The 13,729-nt window shown below is 49.4% G+C and overlaps 3 protein-coding genes across 3 annotated transcripts, besides 1 other annotated feature; 2 read left to right on the top strand and 1 right to left on the bottom strand.

Moving 5' to 3' along the window:
- Positions 1-13,729: part of a sequence feature (contig 1.94 1501..523724(-1)) that runs on past both edges of the window.
- On the top strand, positions 2,601-4,407 carry ANIA_05464 (uncharacterized protein; the record flags this gene model as incomplete). Its single annotated transcript, XM_657976.1, has 5 exons — positions 2,601-2,707; positions 3,057-3,136; positions 3,191-3,483; positions 3,547-3,668; positions 3,735-4,407. The coding sequence occupies 5 exons, from the start codon at positions 2,601-2,603 to the stop codon at positions 4,405-4,407; spliced, it is 1,275 nt and encodes a 424-aa protein (XP_663068.1).
- ANIA_05465 (uncharacterized protein) lies at positions 5,180-7,317 on the bottom strand (the record flags this gene model as incomplete). Its single annotated transcript, XM_657977.1, has 2 exons — positions 5,180-6,484; positions 6,550-7,317. The coding sequence occupies 2 exons, from the start codon at positions 7,315-7,317 to the stop codon at positions 5,180-5,182; spliced, it is 2,073 nt and encodes a 690-aa protein (XP_663069.1).
- Positions 9,474-12,473, top strand: ANIA_05466 (uncharacterized protein; the record flags this gene model as incomplete). The annotated part of the gene is made up of 12 exons (XM_657978.1): positions 9,474-9,490; positions 9,816-9,887; positions 9,949-10,054; positions 10,103-10,498; positions 10,583-10,736; positions 10,962-11,011; positions 11,214-11,355; positions 11,560-11,606; positions 11,657-11,680; positions 11,738-11,794; positions 11,883-12,210; positions 12,454-12,473. The coding sequence occupies 12 exons, from the start codon at positions 9,474-9,476 to the stop codon at positions 12,471-12,473; spliced, it is 1,413 nt and encodes a 470-aa protein (XP_663070.1).

The following is a 13,729-nucleotide window of genomic DNA, read 5'->3' as shown; positions in this document are numbered from 1 at the left end:
CGTTGGATTATAGGGATCGGGGCTGAATGCCGAGAAGTCCACCTGCAGGTCATCCAAGCGGGTACGGGCCGATTGGTCGAAGGAGATGGAAGGTTATAACTAGTTCTTAGCAACCTAAATCCTCGAGAGGCGGTTTGGGGGAGTTGCCGAACCGTTACTGTCGTCTCTATAAACAGGTCTTCTCTAGGCTCTGCGAGAGCTTACTAAGCACCGATGGGACTAAGGAAGGAGCAGTAGATCGCTATTATTCTGTGTACTATGAAGAAAGCTCAGGAGAGGGAGCAGGATTATGCTGCATGACATCATGGCATAGGCAGGTGGATCAACTCGACTAGCACGATGATAGGTTGGGCGAGGCAGTAGCTTTTGCTGGTGATGACTATCATAATATGTCAGTTTGATACGGAGATGTCTTCTCAAGACCAGAGAATATCAGAGATCGCACTTGAGCGGAAGACCTGTGACTAACCTGTAGATTAATCGTCCTTCTTTGACCATTCATGGAATGGCAACTGCACTCCTTTAGTGTCATACAGTGAACTTATTTGTCGTGAACCTCCACAAGCCTGTCCAGGTTGATTGAAACGTTGTACTCGGTAGCCAGACCCAAATTGACCATTTCGGAGAATTCACGATCAACGACAGGTAGCTCAAAGTTTATGAGATCAACAATCACCTGCACATTATGCCCAGTCAGCTTGGTGTGTTTACCTTTCCAGATTGTAGATCCCTCTCTTCAACTAACCTATAATGCTAGTCCTCTCCCGCAGGTATTTACCTGTGCCTACTCAAATGGCTGCCTTTGTCCAATCCCAGTCCAGCCGCCAGTGCTCATTACAGTCTTATCCGTTTCTCCCTTCCATTTAGCACATTAACTGCGCCGGGTGCTATCGAGACCGTTCATGAGAAGACAGGCGAGCCATTAAAGTTTCTCGTGCTCAGGATAGCCCGTCAATGATGTGTGCCTACATATCAGTTTGTCACATGTAATCATGACCGAGGTGGCCCGGATGCCCATTTTATAAGAACTAGCCATGTTAAACTGATGAATGCCGTCACCAAGAGACCGAACTGGCATCTGGCGGCTTTCGATCGGTAAAAGATGCAATTTCGTCCCTACGCCGAGCAACGAACAGATCTGGAACTGGCGGTTGCAGAGTTGCAGGATAAGGCTCGAGGTTCGGATAAGAATGGACGCCTGATTTCAGCAACAGCAATAGCGGTGTACGAGTCCGACACGGCATTTCCTCCGAATGTCTTCCGAAACTGCCTATTGGAAACTGCTGCTCTGTTGTCTGGCCACGATAATCCGATGCCAGCTATGGTGATTTCGCCGAGCCGTTTCTATTGCGCCCTATCTATGAAAAGAAGGAGCCGTGATTGGAGGCCAAGACCGTGGAGTGGATCAGCCAGCCCAGATGTCATGCGGCCAAGACAGCCATAATCGCCCCTGAGCATCACCAATCTCCAAACGGTTGCAACGTTGCGGTGGCTCAGTGAGGGTTGCAATTGATTGACGAGATGTCAGTGTTTGCCAAGTGAAATGGACTACCGGTCCTCTCAGGCCTATCACTGTGGCATTGCCTCTTGTACCAACAATCCCCATCCGACAAAACGAAGTATATTCTTGGCAGCTGAGGCAATGGAGTAGGATCCTTGCTCGAAATTAGTGGCAAAGTTCATCCAGGCTCTGCATCTGCCTTCGTGGGTGGATCCGTATCCCGACTCGCCTGGAGGAAAGCCCAGTTCCTGAGTGTGCTAGAAGTTTGCTTTAGATGATATTAGGGCACAGGCGGGAGGGCCAAGGAATATAAGTTTGTGTCTTCTCCCAAGACCCTTTGCTTTCAAGCTTTTTGTTCCACCCAGGGTGTCTTCCCTCTGGCTGCGGCATTGGCCCGGACCCGGACGCGAAAGCCAAAAGCTCGCCTAGCGTCAAACTAACGGACTTTGGTGGCGGTCATGCACCGCTAGTTTGCCCAACAACGGCATTGGTTGAGTATATCCACTTGGAGGTCTCCACATTATACCGGAGTAGTGTACTCAAGAGTAGTACCAAAAGCATTTCAGGGAAATATGTCTAGTACCATACATATTGACTGACCTCATATATTCCTAGAAAGACAAATATGGCGTCAGAGAGCTCCTCTCCTTCTCTATCAATTGCCCTTCTTATTCATCTCGAATTTTCGATAAGTTCTTCTCGAGTGCAAGCATGGCTGACCATGCTGGCTAGGGCTTAGTAGTCATGTGATGCAATCTTTAGCGCTTACTGAATTAGGAAATGGGGGCCAGCAACTGAATTGGACCCGGAGGATCCACTATGCTGGGCGCCTATTGAGGCTGACTTTTTTTTTCTCTACACCTCGTATTCTTATGATATGATATAACCCTGGCAGTTGTAGATGTTCCTTGACCCATCTCCCAGGTTTATGCAAGATGTGGACCAGGCACCCGAAACCATCAAACTGCACTACGCAGTCATGTCTCCCTTGCAGAGAGAAGAAAAGAAAATGCGACAGACGCTTACCCGTATGCTCTAGATGTCAACGGTGAGTCATGTCTAGCGTTATTTCACTTGAGTTTGACATGCTCAATTAACTATGTGGGTGGCGCTTAGATCGAAGCACCAATGCCTGTATGGGAACGGTCCATTCGGGTTCTACGCAGCTAGCTTGCCCACAGCAGGTGACGAGGCATGCGAGATAAGGTATGCTCCGGCGTAAGCCTTATCCACAGCTTAATTTCAGTCGTCTTACTGGAGCACGCTATAGTTACCTTCCCGCCTCGGGTAGACCAGCGCCCGAACACCTCCCCTTGGTGAAGCCATCAAAGGCATGCTATAATTGCAAGCACGCGAAGAAGCACTGCGACAGAACTCAGCCCAGTTGCGCAAGATGCACACGGTACTGATCATGCCCACCTTTACGAACTCCTTGTCCAGGAATATGGCCAGAAGATTGATGGGGCTGACGACCCGGCAGGCGCGGCAGTCCTTGTATATACGACCACTTCATCAAACTGGAACACCTACGAACGCATCATTTTTTCTCATCTAGCCTTACCATCAGAACGGTCAACTACACCGTAGACTATCCAATCCGTCCGCATGTCCAAATGCCGATGCTGGTTCGATTTTGTACGTCCATTGTCGCAAAACCATCGCGATGACTATCTTACTAATCAAACCCAGTCCAGGATAAACAGGGCCTATCTCCATACCAGGTGGAAGTAGGTAGTCTAGCAAACTACATGCGCTCGACATGGATTACCCAAGCCCTCGCCGACCCGTGCTTGCTGCATGCCACCTTGTTCTCAGCTGCCGTCCAATTGGACGCGCTAGCCGGCGCTGAGCAACCAAGCTACGCGACTTTATATCATCAATTCAATGCCGTTAGGCTTATAAGGTCTAGGCTGGCCATGGCCGGTCTGGATCGCCCAGATGATTCCACAATAGCGTCCGTCCTCCTATTGGCAATACACAGCGTATGGATTCCTGGACCCCTCATGCCAATTCTCAACCTAATCCAGTCCTCCACGCGATTCTAGTCACTCCAGTTTGAACAAGACTCGGTAGAGGTGCACCGCCAGGGCCTAATTCAGCTCATTGCTGCCCGGGGTGGGCTGGATAAACTTGGTTTCGACGGGTTCCTGGCCCGTATCATCCAGGGGTAGGTGATTTGCTGCTCATCTCTTGAGCAGTTTGAGCTAATTTGGAATTTATTATACGCGCACAGGAGCCTCTCCTTCCTTATCATTGCCTACGATCAGCCCGAGCCATTTCCCATCCCCGAACAGGAAGCACCGCTCGGTCCTCATACCTTCATTTGGTTGGTTCTAAATGATTCCAACAAGTCTCCCAACGAGCAAATCAGGCACCTCTTGCTGAATCTGTTTCAGGATGTTCAACAGTTAGTTCGAGAGGTTTGCACTGAAAGAGAGTTGTGGCCGCATGCCCCGAGCAATTCATGCATAAATGCCTTGTTAGAAGGATTAAGTTCCAGGCCAGATCCTGCTTCGTTGGAGCAAGTATCTGAGCTATCAAAGAGAGAGCTCGCCCTTTTGAGAGCCTGCTCCATCTCCGGCAGGATCCTAACATACGTGCTAGATGACCGATTGCCCTGGTCAGAGCAGCAGCTAGACCGACTCCTCGAAGAGCTAGAGGTGGCAATCGACACCACTGACCGAGGAACCTGGCTGAAACACAGTCCGGGGGCGAATGTATGGGTTGCAGTCATGGGAGCCGCAATGTGCAGAGATACTAACGGGCGAGCATCCTTTATGTTGAAGGAGAATTGCGTCGTCTCCTCTATAAAGGGCACCGAATCATCGCACTATGTAGCGTCTCGGTTCTGCTACCGCTGGCTAAAGGAAAGACGGCTGGCGCGGTCTAGAATTATTGAAATCTGAATCCGTTCCGAAGTCACAATGGGGATACACTTGTTAGGCTCTGCTTCTACTTTGACCTCATTTGACGCTCTCATTATCTGTTATGGACTTCGATAAATGAAACCAAACAGGAAGAGCCGCCAATGCCACACAGTTGCAAGTCAAAGTCGGCATCATTGCAAGTCAACTGACGCGTTCAGCGGATTTAAATACCAGGAGAACTGCAACTCTGCTTGTGCCATGATATCCATGCCTTCACGCCTGAAATGCGCCGCAGCAACAACCGCAGGCCAGCATTCAGGCCCGCTGAACTTTATCACCTACTACTCGGCCGTGCCCAGTGGGGGCATGACTGTTTCTGTATTCTATGCATCGAACCGGAACTTATAGCACTTGTTTTATCTTTTAACTGTCACAAGATGTCCCCGTCATGTTTGTGATTGCCAGAACAGTTTGATATTTAGCTAGTCATTTTGAACACCTACTTTATTTGACTGGTTTATAGTTCGATTCAAGCATTCATTGCATTGTTGATTCATGGGACTACCCGTGAATTGGGAGCCTATTCCATATTAACACAGCGGAGTTTCATATAACAATAGATATTTCTGAATGGCTCATACAGAAGATGAAGAAATCAAGTCTTAACCTGTGGTGCTTGGGCTATGCGCTCACCAGTACCTAGTACTTCTACAACTAGTAGCTGTATTTCTGCGCAGTTACACTGACTTCCTGAACCACCGGCTAGCTACTGTTGCTAGGTACACGTTCCAGAGCTACCTGATAATCCAGGCTAAGGGAGGAGGGCATGTGTGTCTTCGTCCTTGCCCCCAGCTACCCTTGATTGCTTGGAGGCCTCATCAACCTCGCCCTCGTGTCTCTGAGCATCAACCTCTTCCTCGCCGTCATCGCTGTCAAGGTCTAGTTCAAAATCAGATTCTTTCAAATTTAAGGTATTGTAGTCCATCCTCTGTCGCCGACGAATAATAACCACCACAATAGCAACAAGCATCAGCGCCGAAATACCTATTCCGGTGCCCAGAAAAGCTAATGCTTTTGTTGATAGACCGCGAGTATGAACAGGAGAGGAAGAATAAGAAGTGGAGGCGTCAAAACTATCGGCGGCAGTGGCAGCAGGCTCCGTCGCCTGGGTCCCGTTATTCGAGACGGACAAGAGAGATGGCAACGATTCAAAGCCCAGCTCCTTGTAGAACGCCAACGAGTAAGAGTCGCTACGGATCTCGGTGACCGTAAAATCCACAACTTCGCTGGACCGGAGGATGTTTCCCTGAGCATCCAGTGCTTCAGCCCAGAGATAGCGGTAGTGGGCCTCATTCTCCGCGATCTTCAACCTGGTTTCGAACCCCGTCCGGTGCGAAGTTGCTAGCACAAGCCCGTTGGCGTTATCCCCTTCGTTATTATTTGTGCCGCGAATCGCCCAGCTCGCCACCTCTGTCGCACCGTTCCAGCTGGCATAGACCACCAGTGCCCCGTTAGCGTCCTGCCTCACTGCGATGGCCGGATCCCACCACGGAATAGCCACCCAGTCCATCTTATACGCGCGGTAGTTGTCCAATGCATCTGGTATATCATCGCTATGCCATGGGGAGAACTGCACGTCCAGCACCGTCTCGCCGGCGGAGTTGTGCTCCGTAAACGTCGGACACCGGCCCCAGCCGATGAAGACGCTTCTTAGATTGCTGTCTGACGGTGCCAGAGGCTGTACGCTGCCCTGACTCTGCGCTTGCAGGTTAGTCGGATGGAGGAACTGCTGCAGGAGCTGTGCAGTTGGCGGCGTGGCAGTGGTATTGATGGCAATGTGCAGGCCGCGCGAACAGTTGGTTCTGCACTCGCCGTGGGTCGTAACCTTGACGTGATTGTCGAAAAGGGTCAGCTGTGTCTCATTCGTGCCGGGGACAAAGCGGGCGTGATGCTGCCAGGCAAATGTGAGTAGGGGTTGCCCAGGAACAGCCGCGGATTCTTCGATGAAGTCGTTGTGGTTGCCACCCAGGGTCCAGATAATGGAGCCGGTTTGCCCGTCAATCAGGTAGATTGAATGTGTATGGCGGACGGAGATGAGATAGTTGCCTGCTTGAGTCTGGCATTGTCAGACTTCGTTCTTTCTCTATAAGGGAAAAAGTGAGATATTAGGTGCATATATACCTTTTCAATGCTATTGATATGATACGCATCCCATCCACTCCCCATGGGCTCAAACGAGTCTAGAGGATTGATGTGATCTAGCGCCCGCCAATCAAAGAGCACCTCATTGGTCTCAAGATCGATTTCCTGGAAGACGGCGTCCAGGATATCGAGCTCCAGCTCATCTGGCAGCACATAGTGCCATCCATACTTCTCGCTCAAGACATTCCCACGAACTCGGATGTGGTTGACACCAGTCACCAACGCCGTTCCGTTCCCTGTAAAGGCAAACTCATGCAGATCGGCATGATCGTTGATATTCTGCGCCGACACCTTGTAGACGAGACGGTAGGTCTCATCGTATGCAAGACCATATCCATCGCCTATCCCGTCGCCCTTGTCGCCCGCCCAAAAGGTCAGGTACTTCCTGCCGAGATTCTCCTGGATCCGCGTGCCGAAGACGTTGTTGAATGTTCGGTTTATATAGACTGCGCTGAGGTCATGCGCGGCTAGAATCAGCGGCGACGAGAGTGGCGAGGACTCGTTACCGTCGTGCCGGAGGAAGATGTGTGAGCCTGCAGGCGAGATCGCATCGGGGCTCCAGACGTTGACTTGGAGGAGAGGCGCATATTCGCTGCTGGACTGGAACTCGAGATGTGGGCGATGCCCCATTTCGCCGTCATTGTATCGCTGGTAGTTGGTCGAGACGGAGTCTCCTCGCACTCCCACTCCCCGCAGCTGCGCGAATACTAGAGCACTCCAGCATCCCCAGAAGAACCAACGGGTCATTTTCAGGGATGAATGCGCCAGGGCTGCTGCATCGCTGTCTGGAAGATACGAAACACACAGAGAGAGACTAGATCATTAATATTGGGGATGACAAGGTCCGGCTCTCTCGGTTTGGTGCGCACGCCTGGGAGCCGGACGACATAAGTTGCGTATGTCTCCGTTTCGTGGGAACAGTCGCAAACAAAAACACACACTCCGTATCCAAGCCCAGTGCTTGAGCAGTGGATCAACGAATGATCCATTGATTCTCTCTCAAAGTGGGGAGCTGTTGGCACTATTTTGCCGCGCGTCGTAATGGAGATACGTAAGTAGCAGAATGGATCCCGCCCCACGTATCTAACCCTACAAAGTAGTTCTTCCATCGTACCTTTCAAGTGGAACAGTAGAGCAGAAGGCGCGACATGGCCTCGTCCGGAGCGGGAGAAGCATCATCTCGTGGCTGACGGCTGGGCATCGTGGTCGATTCGCAATGCACCAAGGCAGAATAGTGAGATACTCGAGCGACCTAAATCGTTCGAGTCTCTCCGATTCATGGCTTGACTTGACTAAGTCAGAAGAATTTGGACTAGAAGCCCGGTGGGGAGAGCGTGGTGCGGCTTGTCTATCTACCAGGATTCTATAAGACCGTCAGAGAGCGATTCGAGTCAGTGCCAGTCAGGGCAGGTCAACCTTACAAGAAAATAGGTACGCGGTTTTCTATTGTTACCCTCGACCATGTACGGTACCCGGTGAGCATGTGCCCTGAGTTCGGGCACAACAGCATGTCGTGCTCGTAGCATGCACCATGCTTAGTCTTTCTTCCTAGTGTCGTCAAGACTCATCCTGCATGCAAGGCCTCATATTTCCGCACCTTGGCTTACGAGGTAGTCAAGACTGAGGGAGCTCTGGAGCTAGGCAGCGGTCCTGCAGATTCGGGGGATGACTTAATTCTGGTAGTCGTCTAACCAGATAACAGCCGGCACATTGTCGGCTGCTCTACTCATCAGTGGTGCCGTCAACAACATAAAAGTTATGTAGCTATCTCACCTTACCATAGGAGCGGAGGCCAGAGACCCTTCATAGCTGTGCAGCTCCATAGAGGTGAGAAAGCAACTGCCTCAACTTTGCAGCATTATACTACAGGGTGACAGGGCAGAGATGACCGATATAGGGGCAACCGCCAAAATTCCAGACCGGTAAGGCAGTGGTACGAACAGACGTTAGAAGAACTTGGTATTGCAAATCTAGGTGACGACATTGCACTTATATCACAGGCTTTCGCTATTTTTAGTTTGAAAATTCAGCCTCCTCGTGTCTCCCGGGCCATTAGCAGCTGGGATGGCCGTGGAGTATGTGTCTACCTCACAGCCAATCTTCTGAAGAGAACTTAACGATGTCTTAATATCGAGATGCGCGACTAGAGATGTAGCCCTTGGCAGTTGAGCAATTGCCGACAGCTGGTGTTGAACCGGCTCCTCGCGCTTCCTCTTTCCAGCCCCTTCATTCGCCCCGGGAAGCGACAGGTTGGGATTGCCGGGAGACTTGTCCCTAAATTGAGGATAACCAGACAAACGGCGGGCGAGCTCATCACATCCACCCGGTATTTAATGCCGAAAGCTTGTCTCGAATCCATCATTTCCTGAGAGTACGATAGGAACACTGATTATATTCTTTACAAAAACTCCCCTCCAATATACAATTCTAAATCATGAAGCGTTTCCTCCTTCTGATATACCCAGAATAGCCTAATCGTACCCTGCTCTTGCCCTGTCCTGTCTATGCTACCTTACTTCTTCATATCATGTCCATGTCAACATAGTTATTCATTTCAGAGCACCCAATGCACAGAACCAGCTAGAGTCTTAAGACCGCCCTACAAGATTGCCGCACCCCTCAAGTGCTCGCCTACGTAACTGGCATGGCCCAGAACTTTCTAAAAAGAAATAGGCAGGCCAAGAAGACATACCAAATAGCCATACCAAAAAGCCATATGAGAAAGCCATTACAATAGCACACATGCCCGTGACCTTCTTCTAGCAGTTGTTGACTTGCCACAATGCCCAGCAAACACGACAGTCACACTGGGCTGAGTGTGATGCCTATTAAAAGTTGATTTACCTAAATTCGACCGCTTCAGTGTCAATATCTAAACATGTCAACAGTCTGAGCTTGGCAAAATGGTTACTGACGGAGGGTATATGCATCTTGATATCCGGCTTTGATATAGATAGATCCTCAATTGCTTTACACTGAAAAAGGTTTAGCGGTGGGCCGGATTCGTGTACAATTAATAGACAAAGGCAAACCAACATTTCTATACAACGTGTGGGGTCAACAATCTCCTGATAATTCACATACCCCATCCCGCAACGACATTTAGATGCCCAGTGCCATTCATTTGCAATGGCAGCACCTGAGATGTTTCAGTTATCAGTAGCGTCGGGTTTCGGTCAATTAGATTCGGGCCAGAAGCTTTATCCCCATCATATGTCCAGGTTAGTCTGCTGATCTTTGCACAGGTTGAAGCTTTTCACATACTGGTGCTCTGAACTAGGGCTGCTTGGAATGGCACGCATGTTATTCTTCGACAGGTATCTCCTGGAGCAAACTCGATATTTGATTTCATCATAGCCCTCTAATTTTCTCCTGCAGTGGCGACTGCGACCGCCTCGCCAGCTGGGCGGGCCTTGACTTTCATGACTTCCAACTGTTTCTAGATTACGCGGCGACATTTCTGTCCAATATAGGTGATTACTATGTAAGTCTGGAGAGCGCCCGCTCATATTCGCGCTATTGATTCATAAAGGGCTCTGATGATCAGAAGTTTGTGCCTCTGATTGGCAAAGAGAAGCTGGGGAAATTAGCTGCCTGTGCTTCTCCACGTGTAGTCGCTCTCTGGGAACAGATCTGCGTCCCCATGTTTCAAGAGCCGCCGCTAAGTCTTGGGCCACCAGGCGGACTGATGCAGAGCTCGTATTACCAGGGATACGAGAACTGCGCATCCTCATTTCGGGATATGCGGCATTGGCTTTCAGGGTTATGCAAGATCTATCGATTTCTCCCAGAGAATACTCGGCTGAGAAGAGCGAGACTGCCTGCGGAAAGAGAAGTCCTAAGTATCATACAGGCTTCAGTAGCTGAAACAAGAACGCTATGCAACGGCAAAATTAGCGATACGGTCCAAAGTGACCAAGTTATCGAGGTAGAAACGGGGACCATAAGAACGAGCTCGCGCGCATTAATGCGCACTTGAAATGCCCTTGAATATGTCTCTAATCAGTAACAGCATGAGATGATTGGTAAACTTCGGGATAGCTCTATCACTGGCGACCTTGCAGTTTATAAAGAGTCCCAGAGCATATGGGTGACAAACAAAGCGCCAAAGGTAGAAGCTGCGCTTGGGTTTGTTGAGTCTTACAAAGATCCACTGGGCGTCCGCAGTGAGTTTGAGGGTATTGTGGGCATACCAGACAGCAGCGAAACGCAAAAAATTGAGAGAGTTGTCCTAGGAGGCAGACAGGTTTGTTTGCAGAATCCCATGGATAGCTGGGGATATCGGCAACAGCGGACCATTCGAGAAAAGCTATTTTGAGGCACTAGACTTCCAGCGTCCAGAGTACGAATGGTGTTGTTTTTGGATTGGAATTGATTCTAACTCTCATTAGGTCTTGCTTATTGCTCGAGTATAATATTCCCCGGCATTAACCTGCCCAACGTAAGCTGGCTTGCAAACCATATTTGACAAATTCAGCATGCAAAGTACAATGATATTCGACAAAACGTCGGCTACAAGAATATTATCTTCTCTAATCGCATGTTAGCAGAAAGTCACCGAGCAAGGGGTCTATACATGGTTCCCGAATCAGAGCAGGAAATATTCAAGCAACATCGACCTAACGCATATTCCATCTGGATAGTGCTGCATGAAATATTTGGTCATGGGACTGGCAAACTCCTCTCAGAGATATCCCCGGGCAACTTCAATTTTGATCCCAACGACCCTCCGTCAATTTACATCACTGGGGATCCAGTTAAGAACCCGGGCAGACCTGGACCGAAGTATTTGAAGACATTTCAACGACTGTAGACGAGTGCTGGGCTGAGCTTGTGAGGGCCTATTAATTTGACGGCCCGGAAATTCTGGCCGTGTTCGGGTACACTCAACAGGGGCATATCAAGCCAGATGATCGTATGGCGTCCCTCTTGATTGCTGGTCTGGCTACTGACAAGTCTTAGTGGTCTAAAATCTGTATCTTCGACTAGCCACTGATGGACTGCGTGGACTGGAGAACTATGATCCTGTTACAAAGGTACGGACATACCCTATTGCTGTACATGGGTTATGCTAACAGCCCGATAGAAATGGAGTCAAGCGCATAGTCAGGTATGCCTTCTAGCAACTAATGATAATATAGTTAGTCAGATATTTAAAGTGGTGCAGGCCCACTACGTGATATTCCGGCATCTCCTCCGCGACAGCCCCAACCTCTATGCGGTTGTAAGCGATGCTGGAGCAAGTACGCTGCGGATCAAATCAAACTGGCTCTGTCTTGTACTGTTCATGAAGGGAGGCCTTATCTCGGTAGAATGTTATCACGCTTACTCATATCGCCGACATTGCCAGCTGCCGTGACTTCTACGAGTCTCTTTCCAACGCGGACTTCGAAGCTTTAACATGGACGGACATAGTTGTTGCAAAGAAGGATCCGCTCTCCCAGGCAAATACATTTACTCGGGGTGATGCTGTCGAATTACGAGAATATGAGCCAACAGCGGGAGGAGTCATTCAAAGCTGGGCAGCAAGGGAGATCCAGGGAGATCCTGTTCTTCGTGCGCAGAGAATAGCGTCGTCGAGTATTTTGATTTGTTCCAGTATAGCTTACAGTCACTCAATACGCCTCTATTGGCGCGTACGTAAGGCATACTCGATTCCAAATCTACCAAGAGCAGGTTAGGATATGCCACGGCACATTATCAGTTGCACGAACTGTAAACGACCTGCATATGCGCCAGAACGGTTCCGAAAACTCCAAATATCATCACCACCTACAATTTCATCCAGTCTGCCGACTCTCTCCTATCCCTCCACAGCTAAGCCAACATTCAGGGGACGGTAGCATGTAAACAATTTTGCAGGACTACTATTCAGTATCGCAGACTCGAAAGTCTTCAAGTAGATAGTTTCCCTCGGGCTCAATTCATTTAGGCTCAAAGCCAAACCTCCCGCATTTAGCCGAAATTGAAAGCCAGCATAAGTTGCTATGCAAGCTTGAAAGGTCTCGCAAAAAAAAAAAAAATAAAGGAAAAAACATACAACAGCTGGGATTCGCATGTGGTCACCCACCATACTACTAACCAGCCGGCGTGTGGCTTAAGTACGGCTGAGCGGACGGGAAGCCCTGTTCTCCACACCCTATGGTCGTATGTACTGGATTTGACAATAGTCAAGTATATTTGTCACCAGCCGCTGGATCTCTCCATATGGGGCAGTTATTGTGCTTTGCCCCAGTTGCCGACTAGTAGCAGGTGCTTGCTATGTTTGATCTGTGCTTTGAATAACTGAGTCTATTGGTTATACCCCTGAATTACCGCACGTGTATCACGGCTTTTCCTGAGCACACGTATCACCACAGCATCCACGGAACAAGATCATCAAACTCAACCCTTCCTAAGTCTGCATCTTCACCGTGGAGCCTGATGAAGCTCTCTCGAAGGGAAATTGCCCTCTTTAGGAAAGCCATAGTTTCAATCCCCTTCCCAAGGTCTCTTAGAATCTGGGATAGCCTGTAGTCCGCCCTAGCTTGATGCCCAATTCCTTCGACTTGTGGAAGGTTGCTCGATATTCTGATACACTCTGCTAGGTGTTGACTAACAGGGTCAGCACTAAGACAGGATGTTTGCGATGGCTTACATTGCAAGGGCGCTGTTGCCGCTGAGCGAGAGCAGTACGGCGACCTGATAGAGAGAATCACAAACTTTAAGACGCTCACCCAGGCACTCCTTTCGAAAGCTCAGGGCTCTTGAGACAAGCCTCAGGGCATGCTCATGGAGACCTTGTGCGAGCCTGATCCGACTGAGCAGTACCATATCCCTGATTTCGTTAACCAAGAACGAGAGCTCTGAAAATTGACAGGGTAACGAACCCAGAAAACCGCGGGTTCCCATTTCTGAGGAATGTTTCATCTGAAGAATCTTTCAGAGACGGACATCTTTCTAACATTGCTTCTGCCATGTCGGGCTTTCCCATTCGCAGCAATAGGCTTGCCATATTACTATATGAATTCCTTATCCTGTCAATGTTATGTATCAGGCGAAGATCAATTGACTGTTTGAGGTAATCCAGAGCGGTTTCGAATTTGCCAAGTTCTGTATAAGCAAGACCTATATTCACCTGGTTGGCGGCTAGGAAAGCAGCTTTATCAGGGAGTATCCG

Source organism: Aspergillus nidulans, chromosome V (assembly GCF_000011425.1).
Source record: "Aspergillus nidulans FGSC A4 chromosome V".
Lineage (NCBI taxonomy): Eukaryota > Fungi > Ascomycota > Eurotiomycetes > Eurotiales > Aspergillaceae > Aspergillus > Aspergillus nidulans.
The sequence above is the reverse complement of the archived record's forward strand: the minus strand, read 5'-3'. Positions and strand labels throughout refer to the sequence as shown.